The 22322-nt window shown below is 48.2% G+C and overlaps 1 protein-coding gene across 5 annotated transcripts; it reads left to right on the top strand.

Annotated features, from left to right (window-relative positions):
• Positions 1-5712: 5712 nt before the first annotated feature.
• ANGEL1 (angel homolog 1) lies at positions 5713-22059 on the top strand. 5 transcript variants are annotated; one of them, XM_043548807.1, is made up of 10 exons: positions 5713-5743; positions 12068-12667; positions 13234-13460; positions 14486-14555; positions 15139-15572; positions 16292-16418; positions 17258-17368; positions 18408-18477; positions 19001-19164; positions 20210-22059. In XM_043548807.1, the coding sequence occupies exons 2-10, from the start codon at positions 12301-12303 to the stop codon at positions 20368-20370; spliced, it is 1731 nt and encodes a 576-aa protein (XP_043404742.1). In that variant the 5' UTR covers positions 5713-5743; positions 12068-12300; the 3' UTR covers positions 20371-22059. The 5 variants fall into 5 exon arrangements, with proteins under 5 accessions (XP_043404742.1, XP_037756667.2, XP_037756666.1 ...); XM_037900739.2 differs by lacking the exon at positions 5713-5743 and adding an exon at positions 7710-8135; XM_037900738.2 differs by lacking the exon at positions 5713-5743 and adding an exon at positions 7809-8135 and having other exon boundaries at positions 19049-19164.
• The last annotated feature ends 263 nt before the right edge of the window (positions 22060-22322 follow it).

The following is a 22322-nucleotide window of genomic DNA, read 5'->3' as shown; positions in this document are numbered from 1 at the left end:
TTAAAGTTAGGCTACCCATAGTGATTTTATTATGTTACAGCCCAAAAGAGACTATTGAATTGGGGAAGGATCCTTTGATCCTTGGGTGCATAAACACCGGAATCTCAAGTAGGAGTAGCGAGGTTATTTTTACATCTATATTTAGCTCTCGTGCCAGCATTGTTGGAATATTGTGTCCTGTTTTGGTGTCCACACTTCAAGAAACATGTTGATGAATTGGAGAGGGTTCAGAGAAGAGCCGAAGAATCATTAAAGGATTGGAAAACATGCCTTAGAGTGATAAACTCAAACAGCTCAATCTATTTAACTTAACAAAGAAAAGGCTAAGGAGTACCTTGGTCACAGTCTGCAAGTACCTACCTGGAGAACAAATATTTGATAATGGTCTCTTTAATCTAGCAGACAAACAAGATCCAATGGCTGGAAATTGAAACTAGACAAATTCAGACTGGAAATAAGGTAAGTTTTTAATAGTGAGGGTAATTACACACTTGAACAATTTACCAAGGGTTGTGGTAGATTCTCTGTAACTGGCAATTTTTAAAGCAAGATTGACTGTTTTTCTAAAAGATCTGCTCTAGTTCAAACAGGAATTATTTTGGAAATTTCTATGGCCTCTATAAGGAGGTCAGATTAGATTCACAGTGGACCTTTCCAGCCTTAGAATCTGTGCATCTATGAATAACATGATTACTACTAGCACCAGATGTATGATAGTTCACTTTTAGAAAAATACAGATCCCCCAACATTAGTGGTATAGGAAATAAAGTATGTAAAATGCTTCCAATGGAAAAAACGACAGACAGCCTTACACGAGGATCAAGTCGATTTTAAAATATATAGTTACTGGTTTTTTAATTTGAATAGAATAAATACACAGATAATTATAAGATGTTGACCAAACACAAAGGGAACTTTGAAAGGTCACAAATACAGTTTATGAGTAAGATTTATTTAATATCTGTATGGAAAGTTTATAGGTGTTAGTATAAATTCTTGGCGCTTCCATAACTATTTAATCTTGGCTTATAGTAACAATGGCTCAATTACTTGTACATTTTAAATAAAGTGAATTTTTACAATAAAGTTTTATAAAGTCAAAACTTCATTATACTATGGTCAAAAATCATCCAAGTGTGAGTCTTACTGAAGAAATTAAATGGGAGCAACTATACTCCATTAAGAATTTGGGTCATAATACTACAAAGGGATACAGACCTTAGTGCTTCAGAGTATAAGCATGATGGCCAACAGGAGGGTCAGAAAAGTATTCTATCCCCCATCCCTGCCATGTCACATTCAGTGACAGCAACTGCACAACTAGGGTCTAATCCTGCAAGGCATAGGTTGAGTACCCTACATAAGAACATAAGTTATTGAAGTCAATGGTAGTTGAGGGTGCTCAGTACCTCCTAAGATCTGCCTCTTCCCCAGACCTATTATAGAGCTTTTTATTTTCTTCTGAAAGATCAGAACTTGACCACAGCTGGAAGCAAGATCCCAGATTAGATAGGACAGAGGTGGGCAAACTACAGCCCGCAGGACTGTCCTGCCCAGTCCTTGAGCTCCCGGCTGGGGAGGCTTGCCCCCGGCCCCTCCCCGCAGCGACGTTCTGGCCAGCCGCTCCTACTGGGCAGCACAGGGAGTGCAGCTGGCTCCGGCCAGATGGTGTGCTGTTGCTGCTCTGAGCAGCATGGTAAGGGGGCAGGGGGTGCCAGGGGGCAATCAGGGAGCAGAAGGCGGGTGGATGGGGCGGAGATTCCGGGGCGGGGGGTAGTCAGGAGATGGGGAACAGGGAGGGTTGGGAGTGGGAGTCCTGCGGGGGCCTGTCAGGAGGCGGGGGTGTGGATAGGAGTCGGGGGGGGGGGGCAGTGAGGGGACAGGGAGCAGGGGGGGTGGGATCCCAGGGGGCAGTTAGGGGTGGGGGGTCCTGGGAGAGGGCAGTCAGGGGATGAGGAGCAGAGGGCGGTTGGATAGGGGATGGGAGTCCTGGGGGGGCTGTCAGGGGGCAGGGGTGTGGATAGGGGTCGGGGTAGTCAGGGGGCAGGGAGAAGGGGGGGTTGGATAGGGGTTTGGGTCCCAGGGGGCAGTTAGGGGACAAGGAGCAGGGGGGGGTTGGATGGGCTGGGGGTTCTGAGGTGGGCAGTCAGGGGGCAAGAAGTGGGAGGGGGTGGTAGGGGGAGGGGGCCAGGCTGTTTGGGGAGGCACAGCCTTCCCTACCTGGCTCTCTGTACAGTTTTGCAACCCTGATTTGGCCCTCGAGCCAAAAAGTTTGCCCACCCCTAAGATAGGCCAACGGTTTGCTCCAGAATGGCAGCTCCTATGTTTTTACCTGAGTGTATATGCACTATACATCCCGGTTTATTTCAGCAGGCTCGATTTTTCACCAATGGCTACCTAATTGCCCAGTTTGGGTGTGGCGTGTGAGCCTTACATGCATATGGAGCCCTCTTATAGCAGTGGTAACACCTGTGGGGGTTCTGGTGGTTTTCCTTAATTTATTTTAAAAACAATTTATTAACTAAAAATCCCACCTTCATCCTCCTCTGAGTCAGAAAATTCATGCTCCATGTTGCGTGTCCTTGTCACCACTCTGAGAGTGCTGCTTGTTACTTTGCTTTTTCTCCTCTGTGAATTAGTAGTTTACAGTCATCTCTGTCTGACACCCTATGACCTCCTCACACAAAACCCCTGCCACAGCCACTCAACTCTAATTATCAATCACAGAAAACCTCCAGGAGCAAGGGTGTCATCTATACGATTTGTAATCTTGGTTTATACTGTTTCTGAATAGGAAGATCATTTCCCAGTCACTGGGGCTGCCTGGGTCATGTGGCAAGTTTTTGCAAGGCCCCTCTTTCATTTCTTCTCAAGCATTCCATGACCTCATCTGGACATTGTGACTCAAGATAGAGGTTTGAGCATTGGCCTGCTAAACCCAGGGTTGTGAGTTCAATCCTTGAGGGGGCCATTTAGGGATCTGGGGCAAAAATTGGGGATTGGTCCTGCTTTGAGCAGGGGGTTGGACTAAATGACCTCCTGAGGTCCCTTCCAACCTTGAGATTCTATGATTCTAAACTTACCATGAGATATCCTGCAGTCATATCACATCAGTCTTTGGGTCCATCAGATCTCATTAAGTAGGATCAGAACCGGTCTGCATTTGGATAAGTGTTTCAGAAAGTGGTGCTAATAAGTTGGCAAGGGGTCCTCACCCCTCAGAATCACTAGTGAATCAATGTACCAGCCCGGTACATTTTCAGATGAGAAATTCAGTCATGACCATTTGTAGTCTTTAAAGAACTCTCAGCACTTTTTGCAAAAGTTGGTTTATTAGTCCCCATGTCCTGAACAGATTCCAACTTGAGTAACTGCATCTTGCCTACTGTATATAGATGTGCTCTGTAACGATATAAGCACCTAAAAGTGCCCTAAACCCACGTATTTATTATTTATCCAAGCAATCTTAACTGATGCCAAAGATGAGGAGGCTCCATTGAATTGTCAAAGGAATTGGATCAGTGCTTTTTATTTATTTACAGTGTTAGAGGACCACTCAAAAGGCTGACAAAAATCATTTTCTTAACAAAGGAGGCTTTTTGATAAAGGTGGAGGAGAACTATACTCAGGACATTTAAGGGCAGTCTTCCCCTAGAGGAGGTAGCCCAATAAAGATAGTTTCTCATAGAGGTTTCACAATGTATATAGCACACACAGATTGCTAAGTGCTATATAGATATAAAGAAAAAGTCCCTGCCCCAAAGAACTGGGTATCTTAGAAACTTTGGTAGTTTTGTTTACCCATATTTAGCGCAAATCTCTCAATGATTCCAGTTGTCAGAGTTCAAACAGGGTTATACTTTGGTGCAGAAGAGTAAAATGTTGCATAAGCCAATGGAAGTTTTGACCTTGAAATGCAGGCCCATTGTATGTTTTGATTTTGTTTGTGAATAATTTTTGTAGTGCAGGCATTACAATTTTGGTAGCTCAGACATTTGCTTGCTTGTGGTACTAATTAATTTTCCATGTTCCACTAGTTAACAGTCCTCACATATTTCAGTGTGATTGTCTCAATGTTGGATGGTTCTTGGATACTATACCTCTTCTGTCAAAGATCGACTTTGTTTTAAAAATGCCCAAGTAATTATCATTTGCTGTTTCAATAGGCTGCTGCCTCTGGGCTATTAGTAATATCACCTTCCGTTTCTGTAGCTGAACAAAAAGGAAGAATAGTCTAGTAGTTAAGATGCTAGTCTAAGACTTCTGAGACCTGCGTTCAGTTATCTGCTCTGTCACAGACTTTCTGTATGACTTTAGACAAGTCACTTTGTCTGTGCCCCAGCTGTAAAATAGGGATAATAGTAATGTCCCTTCCTCACAGTAGTGTTGTGATAAATACAGTAAAGACTGTGAGGTGTTGAGATGGTAATGGGGGCCATATAAGTACCTTAGGTAGATTCATGCATGGTAAATTTTGCTCTGTGGTTTTGAAACAAAATTATGTTATTTTGAAAATACTCTACAGATCACCAATCATTTTGTCTTATGAACCGTCTTGCAGCAGTCAGTGCAGGTTCTGTTAACAACATGTCAGCAATGTCCTTTTTGGCTAGAGGTTTCAGAGTTGTTTTGATAGAGATATGATTAATGTGCTCATCAGCAGGTGATGGGTTTGTTTTTAAGGGATGTTTGGAGATACAGTCAGCAGAGTTAGTCTTTCCAGTTCTGTGTATTACTACTTGTGTATAAAGAAAAGGAGTACTTGTGGCACTTTAGAGACTAATGAATTTATTTGAGCATAAGCTTTTGTGAGCTACAGCTCACTTCATTGAAAGCTTATGCTCAAATAAATTTGTTAGTCTCTAAGGTATCACAAGTACTCCTTTTCTTTTTGCGAATACAGACTAACATGGCTGCTACTCTGAAACCTGTACTTGTGTATAAGACATCAAGAGTATACTTTGAGTAACAGGGCATATCGGTACTCAATTTTATCTGACGTTTGGTTTCAGATTTTTAATATGGTCAGAATGATGAATGTAGCAAAATGTTCAAACTCTTCTCTTTCCAGATGAAACTATCTGGTTTCAATATGTGACAGGCTTCAACTTTCATGGGCTACAATGTGATCATGACTAGCTGGGACTGTTTGATTCTCTATAGCTCTTGAGTTTAGAGAGTGTCATAAATATAAAGAAAAGAAAAGGAGTACTTGTGGCACCTTAGAGACTAACAAATTTATTTGAGCATAAGCTTTCGTGAGCTATAGCTCACTTCATCAGATGCATTCAGTGGAAAAACTTCAAAAACAGACTCCAGTGAGAGACTGCAGAATTCAGCAGTCTCTCACTGGAGTCTGTTTTTGAAGTTTTTCCACTGAATGCATCTGATGAAGTGAGCTATAGCTCACGAAAGCTTATGCTCAAATAAATTTGTTAGTCTCTAAGGTGCCACAAGTACTCCTTTTCTTTTTGCGAATACAGACTAACACGGCTGCTACGCTGAAACCTGTCATAAATATAAAGGGAACGGTAAACACCTTTAAAATCCATCCTGGCCAGAGGAAAAACCCTTTCACCTGTAAAGGGTTAAGAAGCTAGGATAACCTCGCTGGCACCTGACCAAAATGACCAATGAGGAAACAAGATACTTTCAAAGCTGGAGGGGGGGAGAAACAAAGGCTCTCTCTGTCTGTGTGATGCTTTTGCCGGGAAGAGAAAAGGAATGGAGTCTTAGAACCTAGTAAGTAATCTAGCTAAATATGCGTTAGATTCTGTTTTGTTTAAATGGCTGATACAATAAGCTGTGCTGAATGGAATGTATATTCCTGTTTTTGTGTCTTTTTGTAACTTAAGGTTTTGCCTAGAGGGATTCTCTGTTTTGAATCCGATTACCCTGTAAGGTATTTACCATCCTGACTTTACAGAGGTGATTCTTTTACTTTTTTTCTTCAATTAAAATTCTTCTTTTAAGAACCTGATTGCTTTTTCATTGTTCTTAAGATCCAAGGGTTTGGGTCTGTGTTCACCTATGCAAATTGGTGAGGATTTTTATCAAGCCTTCCCCAGGAAAGTGGGTGTAGGGTTTGGGGAGGATTTTGGGGGGAAAGACGTTTCCAAGCAGGCTCTTTCCCTGTTATATATTTGTTAGACGCTTGGTGGTGGCAGCAATAAAGTCCAAGGGCAAAAGGTAAAATAGTTTGTACCTTGGGGAAGTTTTAACCTAAGCTGGTAAAAATAAGCTTAGGGGGTTTTCATGCAGGTCCCCACATCTGTACCCTAGAGTTCAGAGTGGGGAAGGAACCTTGACAGAGGGCTTCAGTCAGTCTTCTATTAAAGGAAGGGTTGAAGGACAACATCTCATATGTTCATCAAGGCTACATATGATTACATCACCTGCTTCAGACTGTGCTTTTGCCCACACAGATTTTGTATAATATTTCATAAGATCCTGAAGGGGGGCAATTACACTTGCAAAGTTAGGAAGGCAGCATGATCAATAACTATTCATGCCTAAAATGACTTAATATCTGCAATTGTTCAGTAAGACTATATGCTTTATTGTTTTGATTTTCGAAGAGATGACTCTTGTTTGAAAATACATGTCCAAAGACTTTTAAGTAGATTTTAAAAAATTGATCTTGTCCCTGTTTAATATGGGGGCATTCTAGGATTTTCTTTAGTGCATCGTCATGGTCTTGATATATTGTTCTGCACACACCTTACAGAATGGATTACATGGCATTAGGGAATGTTTCTGCAGCCAGATATTACAATCTTTTGTAACGCATTGGCCAATGTGAGTGGAAAAGGTGGTTAGGTACATGAATTCAGGGCCCATTTGGAGTTGATGGAATTCTTGTTTAGGCCCAGTTTTGATAAACATCCAGCACCATTAAGGTAATGTACAATACAGCCCAGACGGGTATAATATATGCTGCTCCTGCCTGATTGCCTCCATGGGACACCACACAACTCTGAGCAGGTATGATTAGGGTTACCATACGTCTGGGTCGTCCCAGACATCACCTCTTTTTTAGTCTACCGATCTCTGTCCAGGCAGATTTTTCAAATAAGAGGAAATGTCTGGGATTTTTCCTTGTGGATCTGATGTTGCCACTCAGAAAGAGCCATCTCCATGCCCCGACTGGTCCCTTCCCATGCACCCTCAGCTGCCAGATCCTGGCCTGCCAAATAAGTAGAGCCACCAAGCGCCTCTCTATCGGGCTACCTGCCCTGCCATGGGGCCTCAGAGCCCAGCTAGGAGGGGTGACTGGGCCAGGGCCATGCTCCCGACCCTAGGGAGGGTGATAGCCCTGCAGGGCTGTGCTGCCTGAAGGCTGGCGCTGTGTCCCGGGCCTGTGCCAATTGCCCTACCACTGTGACAAGGAGCACGACACTGCCCAAAACCTCGAGAGTGAGGCCACAGGCACCCCCCCAAATGCCGCCACAGGCACCCCCCCAAATGCCCCTCCCTGTACACACACACTCCTCCAGTGCTTCCCAAATATCCCTCCCTGTACACACACACCCCTCCAGCGCCTCCCAAATACCCCCAAAAGCACCCCCAAATACCCCTCCCAATACACATACCCCTCCAGCACCCCCAAATACCCCTCCTAGTACACACACATCCATCCAGCATCCCCCAAATACCACTCCCGAACCGTCCCAAATATCACTTTCGGTACACACACCCCTCCCCTCCCGCTGGTGCAGCGTCCTCTATTCAGGAACTTGAATGGCAACCCTAGGTGTGAGATGGGCGGATACCCAAACGGGATCACACGCAGCACCGCTTCACAACGCAGACTCATCCACACAGAGGTGGGGACGCGGAGCTGGGAGAGCTGGCGGCCTGGAGCTCCTGGGAAAGTTTACAGGCCTCATCCCCCCAGCTCTGCTCCCCGCCGCGCTCGGTCTCCGGCCCCAGGACGGACTGACTGGCGGGCGGAGTCCATGCCGGGCGCGCTGGGCAGCGCTGTGGCAAGGCCGGGCCGAGCCGCCGGCGGCTCCCAATAAAGTTGTTGTCGACGCGGAGCCGGGCTGGGAGAGGATCGGGCCGGGCGGCATGATCGGCACCGTGCTCTGCTACCTGCTGCTGCCCGCGGCGCGGCTCCTCCGGGCCCTCCGAGGTAACAGCCCCCCGCCCCGGACCCCTCCCACGGCCCGTGCGGCCCCGCCCCCAGCCCCGCCGGGAGGAGTACGGGCCCTGTGGACTCTCCTGCAGCCCGCCCTGACTGGCGGGTCGTGGAGGAGCTAGGTCACCTCGGGCCCGAGGTGACAGCCCCCCGGGGCGACCCCCCCCCAGCTCCCGGGCCTGGGGTGACAGGCCTCCCCGACCCCCACCTCCCGGGGCGACCCCCCCCCTCAGCTCCCGGGCCTGGGGTGACAGGCCTCCCCGACCCCCACCTCCCGGGGCGACCCCCCCCCTCAGCTCCCGGGCCTGGGGTGACAGGCCTCCCCTACCCCCACCTCCCGGGGCGACCCCCCCCCCCCCAGCTTCCGGGCCTGGGGTGACAGGCCTCCCCTACCCCCACCTCCCGGGGCGACCCCCCCCCCCTCAGCTCCCGGGCCTGGGGTGACAGGCCTCCCCGACCCCCCCCCCCCCAGCGACTCCTCCCTCAGCTCCCAGGCCTGGGGTGACAGGCCTCCCCGACCCCCCCTGGCGACCCCCCCCTCAGCTCACGGGCCTGGGGTGACAGGCCTCTCCTACCCCCACCTCCCGGGGCGACCCCCCCTCAGCTCCCGGGCTGACAGTCCTCCCCTAACCCCCCCCAGCAACCCCCCGCTCAGCTCCCGGGCCTGGCGTGACAGGCCTCCCCTACCCCCACCCCATTACCCCCCCCCCAGCTCCCGGGCCTGGGGTGACAGGCCTCCCCTACCCCCCACGCCGGCGACCCCCCCCTCTGCTCCCGGGCCTGAGGTGACAGGCCTCCCCTCCTCCTCAGAGTGACCCTCCTCAACTCCCGAGCATGGGGTGAACCTGGCTCTCACTGATGTTTCCTGGAGAGACCAGCTCTCCCAGGCTCTCTTAGGTACTTCCCCCAGCTCTCCCCAGGGAACTCTGGGGAGACCGAGGAACCCCAAGGAGACCAAATTCTCCCAGGCTGTTTTGGATAGCCCCTTGCCTGATTATCATTGTTTATATAGGCCTAGCAACAGTGCTAAAATCATGGGGGGGCCCTGAATGTCAGGTATCTTGCTTTAATTTAAACAGTAGTGAGACTAAAGAAGTGAGGTAGCCCCTAAAACTAGTAAGGGGGGCCCACTGTCCAGCCCTCCCTCCAGTCCCTCTGTAATTTAAGCACTGTTTAGCAGTGATCTAAGTGCTTTCACATCAGAAGACAATGTCCCTGCCCTGAGGAGCTTGAGCTCTAGGCAGATGGAGGCAGGGCTAAGAGGCATCTGAAGCTGTGCTCTAGAGCTGGCTGAACAATTATTCAGTTTCTCTCTCTCTGTTTGTTTTAAAGGAGTAAAAGGATTAGTAGTCATCTAATTTGACAGCTAATCAGAGGAGGGTTTAAAAGAGAGAGTGGAGGCTTGGTGGAGTGGTCAGGTGAGACCATCTCTAGGTCTTCCTCCCAGCCCTGACCATTGTGTACAAGGGAGAGCAGCTCCTCCAGACCTCAGGAAACTCTAATTCTGATTGCTCTATTGCTAATAGTTAGCACTAGCCTGGGGAGCCCGTCTCTCCAGTAGATACACTGCTGCCTGTTTTTTTTTTAAGCAGAGGTCCGCAATCTGTGGGGTATGATCCCCTAGGAGGCGCAGCTGGGGCCTGGGCCAGCCCCCACGAGGGGTGGAGAGAGAGTGCAACTCAGCTCTGCTCCTGTCTCCCGCTGTTGGCCCCACGCCCGGGGATCAGCTGCCAGCCCCACACCCGGGGCTCTGCTCTCAGCCCCATGTCCAGGGATCTGCTCCCAGCCGCTGGCCCCATGGCCAGGGTCCTGGCTACCAGCCCTGCACCTGGGGTTCAGCTGTCGGCCACAGCTGCTGGTCGAGGCTCCACTCCCACCCCAAGCTGTGGCCCTGGCCTCAGCCCCCTTACCCTTTCTGTGTTTCCCCCCTCCCAGAGCCATGGCCCCGCTCCCGGCTCGGGGGTGGCAGCGTGTGAACAGGGGTAAGGGTGGCGGGGCGAGGTAAAAAGTTTGGGGGCCACTGCAGTAGATCATTCTTCTTGGGGGAATGTACTTAAAGCAAACAATTTCAAGGGGAATGTCTTTAGAAAATTATATTTTAATTTTTTTTCCACTTTATACATCCTCCCCTATCAAAATAAAATAAAATAGGGTGCATCCAAAACCAAGTGCCTTGAGAATATTTAAAAATACATTTTTATAAGCGCTTGTCTACACATGCAGTTACTCTGAAATACCTAATCCATTCTAAATTCACACCGTACCTTATTTTGGAAAAGCATTTATGTGTAGACAAACTCTGATTTGTAGTTCCATTCATTTCTCTTACCATTCTTACTCCTCAATCTTCAGTGAGCAACATCCAGGTTAAAGAGGGATAGAAAATGAATGATTTGCAGAGAACACAATATGCTAATCAGTAATGGGGATATGGTTGCACAGAGATATTAGCAAAAACACAAATGCTTTTATTATCTTGAAGAGTATAAAGGGGAAATACTAGTGAAACTAGTATGTTCTTGTGTTGAGCATGCACTGAAGTATTTGGCCCATTACAGATGTCAGTCACCGCCATCGGGTGAATATCATGGGCTTCCTATTCTCAGACCATGGTTTCTTTCATGGTAGTGTTTTCACTAATGGGGCTTTTCCATCTTTAACTTCCATGTTTGTGCTTCCTTGTTGGTCTCTCCACTCCTTTTCTTATATGCATTTGAAAAGACAATTCAATGTGGAATGGGTCATCTATATTGGGTCTCTGCAATTATGGAAATTCCTGGTATCTAAACATGCTGCCAGCTGAGGACCCCTTGTTCATTTCCTGAAAATTCACCCATTCCAAAGGTCAGCTGCTAGAACTTCCTTCCTGATGTGTCTGCCCCATGTGGCTAAATGTATCTGTATCTGTGTTTGTATAGAAGATGCTAAAGAAGGGCAGTACGATAGCTTAGATCAGGGGTGGGCAAACTTTTTGGCCCGAGGGCCACATCAGGGTTGCGAAACTGTATGGAGGGCTGGGTAGGGAAGGCTGTGCCTCCCCAGACAGCCTGGCCCCTGCCCCCATCCACCCCCTCCCACTTTCCTCCCCCTGACTGTCCCCTCAGAACCCCCAACCCATCCAACCCTCCCTGCTCCTTGTCTTCTGACCACCCCCTCCCGGGACCCGCACCCCTAACTGCCCCCCCGGGACTCCTCCCTTATCCAAACCCCTTGCTCCCTGTCCTCTGACTGTCCCAACCCCTATCCAACCCCCCTGTTCTCCGTCCCCTGACTGCTCCCCCCCCAGAACACCCAACCCATCCAACCCCCCCTGCTCCTTGTCCCCTGACCACCCCCTCCCAGGACCCCACCCCGTATCCAACCACTCCCCGCCCTCTTACCATGCCGCTCAGAGCAGCAGGAGCTCACAGCCCCACCGCACGGCTGGAGCCTGCAGCACTGCCCGGCAAGAGCGGTGGGCAAGAGCGTGGGCGGCGCAGCGAGCTGAGGCTGTGGGGGAGGGAGGACAGCAGGGGAGGGGCCGGGGACTATCTTCCCTGGCTGGGAGCTCAAGGGCCGGGCAGGACGGTCCCACGGGCCGGAGTTTGCCCACCTCTGGCTTAGATGCTGCTCTGCTGACCACCTATTTCATTGTATAAATAATAATATAAAACCAGCTTAAATTTTACTTTCAGTTAAACCAGCACCAGCTCACTGAAGTCAATGGCATTGTACCGGCATAACTAAAGTCAGAATATGGTCCAAGAGGCAGCCTTAATTACTCAGAACTATAACTATGCATCTTTTTTGAGTAGCCACTCAGTGCTCTTGATGTATTCAGATGGTTCTATTGCACCAAATTATAACTGATTTCTCTAGCCTAAATAAGCCAATAAGTGAAGAGAGCTGTGGATTTTAACCATTGTCTTGTATTGACTTCCTGACAGATGCTTTCTTTACGTGTCGAAAGAATGTGCTTCTGGCGAAGAGCCCGACCACCCAGGTAGGGGGTATCTCTTCTGTACCCAGCAGGAGGTCAGTCCCAGAAGAGCAGGAAGCCCTGCTGCAGCAGCAGCTGGAGGTGGAAGCTGGTGGGCTACACAGCAGTGAGAGTCCTCTCGTGGTGGCGAAGGTGTCAGCCACACTGCCTAGTGACTGGCTGGAAGGCTCAGAATTATTGATGACCAGCCTTAGCAATCTGAATGTGGCTTCAGAGGTCACATGGTGCAGTGATCAGCAAGACGATGAGCTACATACATTAATATCTCTAGGACCAAAGGAGCATGCTGCAGTAACATTGGCAAAATTACCAGAAGAGGAAAGTGTGGCTATGGTGGGCATTGCAGCATGGCCAGCTGTAAGGACACAGACCGATCACCAGATTAGTGGCTGCAATCCTTCAGCCCTGGAAAGGGAGGATGAAGATACTGCTGTGCTGGACTGGAGCTTAGTGCATGACACAGAGATAGTGCCAGTGGAGGCCACAGCCTGGCCCTTTTATGACACAGGACAATTCCAGCCTTTTCCAGCAGAGAGACCTTACCACGGTCAGTAGTAATACAGCCTTTTTTGATTCTGAGCATGCAGTGCTAGATTGGGATGAGGTAGTGTAACAAAACTTTCTGATCTCCCTGCATGTGGATGCTAAATCCTGGGTGAGCTGGGTATGTCTGCACTTGCTGTCTGTTAGGCAGAGGTTGCATCTTTCCATGCCAGGATGATTGCATCTGGTAATGAAAATGATAAAAGTAATCTTTCCTGATGGAAAGGCCAAGACTTCTGGCATTATTGGGTTGGCTAGTGTTGCTAATCACAATTCCTGTGAAGTTAACATCAAGTGGGCACTTATATTGGAGATGGCCTCCAAAGAATGGCTTGAGTTTTTCTAAAACATTTTCTCCCCACTAGGATCCTGCCATTCCATCCCTGTTGACAGCTATTCAGATTAATCAAAGAAAATCATCCGAGGGCCGATTTAGAGTTCAAAATGCTCAGATTCAGGGAACAAGAGAACAGCTAATCCCAGTGCCCCAGCTAGCAGGGGCATTCCAGGAAATAGGACAGGGAAGGATACCCAGCATATATCTGACCTGTCTTCCTCTCTTACATATAGAGATTTTATGGAGGGACTGGGAGGATCTCTCTACACGGTTTGCGGTTCCAGAGCTGGGCTCAGAGAATGGGCCTCTGTTTGAATTCCGAGTCATGTCTTACAACATTCTGGCCCAGGACCTGGTGGAGCAGAGCCGTGATCTCTACCTGCATTGCCAACCAGATATCCTGGACTGGAGCTATCGTCTCCCAAACCTCTTGCAGGAAATCCAGCACTGGGACCCTGATGTGAGTACTACCCAGGCCCTTTCATGTCCGCTATCACCAGAGTTTTTGGGGTGTGAAGCCAGTGCTTCTGGAGTTATTAGGGTCCCTGGTTATGTGCCCACTGGCTCCTATAACCTTACTAGGATCTATTCTTTGATTGGAGGGGCTCAACTTTTCCTAATAGAAGTGGGAGCAGGACAGCCTGCTGCAGTCCTTGGCGAGGAGGCAGAGCCTATAGGGCAGTCTGGAACAAGCCCAGAGAAGAGGCCTACATGAGGGTGGACTTCCTGTTCCTTGCTTACTTCTGTATTCCTCAGGCTAGCTTAGCATGCTGAGGAAGAAGTGTGCTCACCGCTAAGGATGAGAAGTGAATTTTATTTCACTCTTGTTTCCCCACTGGATAACTGAAGGAGAAGTATGTGCTTCAGAAGTTGTCCTGCATGCTCTGTCTCAGTGGTTCTCAACCAAGGGTACGTGTACCCCTGGGGGTAGCAGAGGACTTCCAGGGAGTACATCAACTCATCTAGATATTTGCCTAGTTTTACAGCAGGCTACATAAAAAGCACTAGCAAAGTCAGTACAAACTAAAATGTCATAGACAATGATTTGTTTATACTGCTCTGTATACTATACACTGAAATGTAAGTACAATATTTATATTCCAATTGATTTATTTTATAATTATATAGTAAAAATGAGAAAGTAAGCAATTTTTCAGTAATAGTGTGCTATGACACTTTTGCATTTTTATGACTGATTTTGTAAGCAAGTAGTTTTTAAGTGACTTGTGTGAAGTGAAACTTGGGGGTACACAAGACAAATCAGACTCCTGAAAGGGGTACAGTCCTCTGGAAAGGTTGAGAGCCAGTGCTCTAGCTGGAGGAAAAGTTGCTTAGACAGCATTTCTTGGTGAAGGGGTTAAGTGTGGGAAACTGTTTTTCCCTCTCTTCCCTCACTGTCCCAACTCCTCTCCCCTCTCCACAAAAACTCCCCAAAGCAATTGCCAAACAATGGCGGAGTGAGCTAGGTCTCTGCCTTCCTTGCAGGTTCTGTGTCTCCAGGAAGTGCAGGAGAATCACTACCGGGAGCAACTGGAGCCAACATTCAGGATGATGGGTATGTCCCTCTCTTTTCTACAGGTTTGGCTGAGACTTGCTGAGAACACTCCATGTTGATAGCTCCAGAGCTATACTTCTGTTTACAGAAGTAGTCCCCACCCCAGGTTTTGATGGCCACATTTCTGAAGCTGTCTGCACCCTTTCAATTGTTGTCCTGTTCCTGTTGTGACCGATTCTTCCCCAGATTGGCTGATGAAAGCAACAAAACTCATCAGGGGCCTGGCTTATATAGAGAGAACAAAAGACCCTTGATAGTACATGATGGCTAACAGGACAGTACTGCCTACAAGGGCATGAGCCAGAGGACTAGAGATTGATTAGAGCATTCCTGAGGGCATAACTAGAAATATGGGCCGAAAATGAGCAAGAGGAAAATTCAAACTGGGTATTAAGAAAATCTTCCTGCCAGTGAGGTCTGCTGGACTGCGGAACAGTCTACCATGGGGAGTAGTGGGAGCTCCATAGGTTGTGCTATTTAAACCCTGCAAAACAAATTTCCTATACTTTGCTACATCTTACTAAAGAGGAGCCAAGGCTCCTGGCCATTTGGGCCCTCCTGATGGATGGTGGGTTTTTTTCAGGCTTTGTGTGCTTATACAAACGGAGAACAGGAAAAAAGACAGATGGCTGCGCAGTTTGCTACAAGCACAGCAGGTTCCAGCTGATCAGTGCCAGCCCTGTAGAATATTTCCGGCCTGGCCTGGACATCCTAAACAGAGACAATGTGGGTCTGGTGCTGCTGCTGCAACCTCTACTCCCAGAGGATGTAGGACAGAAGGCAACAAGCCCCCTGTGTGTGGCTAACACTCACGTGCTGTATAATCCCCGCCGAGGAGATATCAAACTTGCACAGATGGCCTTGCTCCTAGCAGAGGTTGACAAGGTTGTGAAAACTGTTGAGCGCGGCTACTGTCCTGTCATCTTGTGTGGAGACCTGAACGCTGTGCCTGACTCTCCATTGTACAAGTTCATCCGGAATGGTCTGCTCTCCTACCATGGGATGCCAGCCTGGAAGGTAGGTGTAGACAGGGAATGTCATGGAGCAGCTCTTTGGGTTGGAGGGAGTGGAGTATTTATATAGTTGTGTCTCTGATCACTATTATAAGGCTACTTCCTCTTATAAAGAATGAGCCCCACTCAGCAGCAAATTCATAAACGTACAGTACATTGTGACAACAGTGGAGGTTACCAAAGCAGAGAGAATTTTTAAGATCTTGTTTCTTTTTCACCGCTGATGTTGCTTGTTTGTGATGTTAGCTCAGGTGGTGAAACTGGACTGGTCAGTTCATCATTGTCCTTCACTCATCCATCGTTGTTGTACTTGGGTGATAGTAACTATAGGGGGAGGTGCAAATCCATATTCATGGAAATATTATCTAAAGGTTGGGCCTAAACCTAGTTCTGTTCCTGAAATATACACCCATGCAAGCACTGCTCCTTTATACACTCTGTGGCTGTGCACCCAAACACGTACCAACCTCGCTTTCAAAATGGTTTGAATGAAATATTTCAAACAGAATTTTTTTTTTTCTTTCCCCACACGTTCGTTTTACTACATGTTCCCAAGCTAGTAGCTGCACCACAGATTTACATGATACTTATTCTGTGGTAGTGCTGGGGTTTGGTTCTGTGTGGGTGCTGTGTGTTGTGCCTGTGCACGTTGCTGGCCTCGCTTTAACTATTTTCCTCCTGGTGCTTTGTTCCCCTCACCTTTACCCTGCTGCCTTTATGCAGGTTTCTGGACAGGAAGACTTCTCCCAGCAGCTGCACCAGCGGAAGCTGCAGACCCCACTCTGGCACAGCTGTCTGGGTATAACGGACAACTGTCAATATGTCACTCTTTGCCAGCCAAAGAAATCAGGTGAGCTGTGGTGTGAACGTGGGCTCAACGAAGATGATTATTGTGTGGGTCTTGCTCCCTCTCACTGAGCTGCAGTCTCCACTCTTGGCAGGACATTGACACAACCTCCAGGGCAGAACTGGGGAATGTGCTGCACCAGGCACTCTCCTTGACATGGATTCTCTCCTCTCAGAGTACCTGATTTGAACTGTATCACTTGTATGCCCCACAGCTCAACTCAGCCTGGGTTTCTGCCATCTTCCTGCACTTGTTGGAAGCTGAATGTCCCACAGTACTTCACATATCGTAGTCATATTTGGGATACACTTGAAGGGCCTTGTCTTTTTCTTCAGAGCGCTATGTGATGTAGAGCCCATTTAGGCTCTCACTCTGCTCTCCAGAGATGCTTCAGCATATGAAGCCCAGGCCAGGGTGTTCTTGGTGGAAGCTTGGTGGATATAAACTCCCTAGAAATCAGGCTGAACCCATATCTCTTTTTTCCCCCCTTCAAGCTGGGGTTTCTTCCAACATCTGTGTCATAAACACCCCAAATGCCTTGCTTAGAAATTGACTGGTATCTTGCCACTGTAGACCATATTTTGGGAAGGGGAAGCTCTTAATTTGTGGAACCCCCAGATACTACAGTGATGGGTGCATCAGCAATAGGTATTAAAGTAGCTGGGCTGCAGTCTAGACAGTCTCTTCCTCTTCTATCACCATGTCTATTCTATATTCAGGTTCTTATATTGTGCCCATCACCATGGCATTCATGTACTCTGGTAGTATTTTTGGCATGGAAACCTAAAGAGAGAGCTGACTTCTTGGTTATTTCCTTCCTTTGAACTGGCTCTGCGCTGCAGACAGACGCAAGTACAGCCGGGACTTCCTGCTTCAGTTCCGTTTCTGTGATGCTGCCTGTGAACGACCTGCACATCTGATTCTGCAGAAGGGTGTGACAGATGTTAAACCAGGTACTGGAGCAAGTTCTCCCTACTTCAACATCTTTTCTGCGGCATGAGCTGCCTTTGGCAAGACTTGAAGCCAGCAAGCGGAGACCAGTCTTGGCTTGTGATTGGCTGGATGAGTCCCAGAAAAGGCAAGGGTTGGGGAAGATGGGAGCCTACCATTGCATCATACTCCCGTGGTCACAAGTGGATTCCATAAGGGCTCAGCAACAGCTCTCAGCTACTGACTTGCTCCTTGTATAGCAAGTCTTGCTTTGCTGATTTATGTGTTTTACACCCTGTGTGGAGAGGAATGGAAGAGAGGGTTCATTCTATTTTCTTTCCTCCCTTTGTTTTGGAGAGGGGCAAGTATTTTTCCATTCCTTCTGCGCTTCCAGATCCACTGGAAGAAATTCATGGTGGCACCTGAGCTGCCTCAGTGCTAATATGGGTGGCATCAGCAGGTGACCACAAGCTGGCATTAGATCTGCTACTAAAACAGCAGAACCTCTCCTCATCTCTGTGCCTTTTGACATGTTTGGTTCTGTTCTCCTCATTCCCTACCTCCTCTGGGCTGGCAACCCATTTCATGATCCCAATTCTGTGACTGTCTGAGTTTCTCTGACAGCAGAGGTTGTAATACAGGGCCACAGGGATCGGCCTCTCGGCAAAGGTAATGTCCGCAGCTCTACGCACAGGAACTGATTGACCTGGATAAGTTGGTTGCACTAATTTGCTCCCAGGATCAGCCCACTGACTTTTTGGGGGAGGGAGGTAGGGGTTAGGCTTTGTTTTTGGCCTGGTATCAACTTGTTACTCTTTCAGCACCACTGTACCTAGGCCTCCTGTCTGAGACCAGGACAGTTTGCATTCAGCTTTGGAACCTTGCCCTGACTTTCCAGCATGTACTGTCACTCCTGAGGGTGCCTATCCAGGAGGTCAGGAGGACTCTTGGTGCTGCAATAAGAGACCTTTTGGGTCCTGGGAGGAACTTTCAAACTCAAAATGAACAAACTGCTTCAGGACCAGTGGCATGTCAAATTGGAATCTCTCTGCTCCTTTTTAGATCGTCCTGCACATTGGCCCAAGCATCTCACCATGGTGAATGATCCTGATCCAGAGCTCTTCTTCCCAAGGTAACCTGGAGGGAGGGAAACTTCAGCCGGGTCCTGTGAAGTTAGTGGCACCCCTCCTTGGAGTGGCCATGGTGGGGTGCTTGGAAAATGGGTACAGGAAGCTAAATTAATGTCAAGGTTTAAATAATTCCATGGTCCCTTCTCCCAGGCTAGAAAAAGAACACACCAGGGATGGGAAAGAATCAGAAAAATCTGTCTACAACTGGCCAGATCCATACCAGGCTGCACGAGCAGCTGGGAGCTTCCATGCCAACATTGGGTTGGTGCTGCAGGTCAGGAATGCAGTGCGTTGGCAGAACTGTATGTTGGTGGTGAGGGAGCCCCTGTCCACTCAGTGTCTTAGTAGAAGTGGCCTTAATAGTCCCTCACTGATATAAGCATTAAAATATATTGAAAAATATGTGTAGAAATAGTCTACAAACAGCTGCATCAGGAAAGTGGCTTAGTTTGCTTAGATTCCAACGCTGAGCTTTGCATCCCCTCTCCCACGTGAGGGAATGGGGGAGCTGTTTCTCCTCTGCAGGTTTCCAGGTGTTATCCGGCATGGCCTTAATCTGACTTCTGCCTATAGCCACTTCTTGCCCCAGAGAGGTCGCCCTGAGGTCACAACCATGCCCATGGGCCTTGGAGCTACAGTTGATTATATCTTCTACTCGGCAGAGCCAATTGAGAATGGGAACAAAGAGGGTGAGTGTGCAACATTGGGCCTCCTGAGAGCTTATCCCCACTGTGCTAGGAGGGAGCTGTGTGGTACAGCAAAATGGAGCTCATCATGGTGGGCAGTGTGTCTCCACCATGGCAGGAGTGGGCTGCTGGGTGTGGCAGCATGCAGTTTCCAGGGATCTGTGCCCAGTAGGGGCTGAGTGATGTACTGTGGGGAAATGCTGTCTCCCCAGCTGAGGTGACAAGATCTCTATTTTATGCTATTGAGGAGATACAATAGTTCTGCCTGTCCTGACCATAGTTTTTAAGGGGAAATCAAAGTAGAATGGAATGTTACTTTCTTGTTGCCCAACACTTCGCCTTGGGTTCACCTAGCATATGCCCTGGAACAGCCCCACAGGCAGTTAGCATTGAGATCTTGGCTCCTGTGGCCTGGTAGTTTTTATCTTTCGAGGCAGCATAGACCATCTGTAGGAGGCACCCCACTTCACCTCCAGGTGATACCCCCTGCAAGCGTCACACTGTTTGAAGGAGTTGAGTTGATGAGGCTCTGAAAGTAACGGCATCCAGCTCCTACGCCCTCTGAGGCCAAGATCAGCTCAGCATGGGCTCTTTGGGGGTGTGGTGGGAATAGAGTGTGAAGAGTCTCCACAGGTCAAATTTTGTTTCCCCCGAGCCTATGGCTCATTGGGCTGACACGGTTAAGGCATGTCAGTTTCATAGCCAATGGTACACAAGTCTCTTCAAGTAGAGGCCTAAATTCACCTCTGGGAATTTGAGTGCTACTAGCAAGAGCTTCCTTGTGAACAGCTGCATGATGACTGCAGTGTGTGTTGCAGCTCCTGTGTGTGCCGGAGCATGAATCCATATATCAGTAGCAGTCTAGGGTGCCTGTTGCTATAGTAGCCAGGCACAAAGAGGGACATGTTGTTTTGTATAGGCTGTCTGTGTGGATACACCCTTGCTTCCCTGACTGTGCAGCATAAGCTAGCTGCCCTGTGTCTGCGCAAAGAGTTTGAGCACGAAGCTCCAGTCTCCATCTGACAGGTCCTTCCCATTCCCTTGCCAGGTCGCAGGCTATATCGAGATGGAGCCCTGAAGCTGCTTGGCCGCCTCTCCCTGCTCTCCGAAGATGTCCTGTGGTTGGCAAATGGCTTACCCAATCCCTTTTGCTCATCTGATCACCTCTGTCTGCTGGCTAGCTTTGGCTTGGAGATCTCCAGTGCCTGAGAGAGGGGGATTGTGTGGGTCCCCTCAGACAAGCTGGACTGAATGCAGAATACAGAAATTGTGCATTCAGAGCCTCAGTTGGCTCGCAGGAAACTTCTTTTCCATTTCCCCCCATCCTCGATGTAACCGGAGCATGAGGGGGCCAGGAAGATTGAGCCCTTCCCTGCATTGCTACTCCATGGGACTCCATTACTGGCTGATGCCCAGTTGTTCTTTGGCTGCACTCTCTCTTAAAGGGACCCGGGCAATTAACTTCCTTACCTATTTGGTCCTGCAACCTCTGGCAGATGTTCTAGCTGTGATGTTCTTACACTGCAGGAATCAACATGACTTCTGCTTATTTACTTGTCTCTGTGTGCTGCTCCTCAGTGATCTGGGAAAGATCAGGTGCAGTTTTGAGACTCGTGTGGGCTTTTTTTTAGTTGGCTACTTGCTGCCAACACCAGGGGGTGCGTCCAATCATCATCTGCCACACTAAAATGGTGATTCTTTTTAATTTCCTAGCAACAGTGTATGGAATGCATTCCCCTTGGATTCACCCAAGCATCCCTTCTGTCATCTGTAACTTAAGATAGGACTGGGCTTGATGGTGGCTCGGAAATGGAATTGAAGTAGCCTTTACCTAGGGATACCTAAAGAGAGTTTCCATCAGGTTCACCCAGGTCTGCACCCAACACACACATCAGCAGAGTGAGAGTTTTCAGTTTCAATAACTTTCTGTAGGGAGCTTTCTATCGTTACGAGACCACTGTACCAATAAAGTCTGACACAAGGATCAGTGTGATATGGAGGTGCTGGTTCTCCAGAACCATCATAGAAAGCCCTGGAATTGCCACAGCAGAAATCTGAGATCCTTGGAAAGGCTCCCTCACTGCCTTCCTGACCATCTCAGAACAGTTCCTAGTACCTCTCTTGGCACTTATAAGTGATAGAGAAGGATTTGCCAAGGCCTTTCCTACGGGTTTTATGCAGGGCGAACAGTGGACAGCTCTGGCCTGATAAGAATGTGAGAGTGATGAAGGGCTGTGGTCATAGCTGCTTGCAGAACAATGCTAAAGAGAGAAGGGGTGCCAAAGGAAGTGGAGGAATAGCTGCTTCCTCTTCCTTTTAGTAGGTACTTCACTGGTCTGCAAAATGTAGTAGTCAAGGCTCAGGACAGATCAGATGTCCTCCTGGCCAAACATGTTATTTTGTGTGCATATTATTGCCCCGTTCTGGATCTATCCTGTAAAGGGAGTTGAGCTGATAGGAGCTGCTCCTCTGTCTGTGATTTGGAGCCCTATCGGTTTGGAGCCAAAGCTTCAATACTTGGATCCCATTGTAGCCTTATTGTCATGTGTGTTGATGATATATTCACCGGTCAGCAGTAGCTTGTTGCTAGTTCTTTTGGGGTTTTTTTTGGTGCTGGACCTTGCAGGTCAGATTCCTCAGCATGACCTGACTGTTGGTGCTCAGTATTTATCAATGAGTTATGAGAAGAATGTTAGCAGAAGAATTCTCCACCCTTAAACTCCACTTCTGGGGCTGAGAAATCTCCTGACCCTGTCTTGGCCAGGTTTTCGGGAGGGAGGAGGGTGAGAAGCTTGAAATAACTATAACTGGATTGTTTTGAATAATTAGAGAGGTTTCAGTGTTTTAATTGTTACTTTCTTAAACGTCTTATTTGAAAAATAAAATTTTATAATTTCAGAAAAAATGCACAGTAAAAGTGGCTGCTGGGGCTCCTGAGGGCAGAGCCCCCTCCCCTTAGGGGCCTGGTTACACTTCAGTTGGTTTTGTGTGGAAGAGGAGTGGGGTAGGGTGTTAGCTGTGCAAGGGTCATGGCAAGAAGTGGGGAGAGGTTGGGCCTAGCTGATAATCTGTATAAACTAGGCATTCATATCAAACAGGCCACGAAAAGCCCCAACCCCTGATGCCATTCTGGCATAGCTCATTTGGGCTGTTCTAAAACA

Source organism: Chelonia mydas, chromosome 6 (assembly GCF_015237465.2).
Source record: "Chelonia mydas isolate rCheMyd1 chromosome 6, rCheMyd1.pri.v2, whole genome shotgun sequence".
Lineage (NCBI taxonomy): Eukaryota > Metazoa > Chordata > Testudines > Cheloniidae > Chelonia > Chelonia mydas.
Note: the sequence above shows the minus strand (reverse complement) of the source record. Positions and strands in the feature narration are given on the sequence as shown.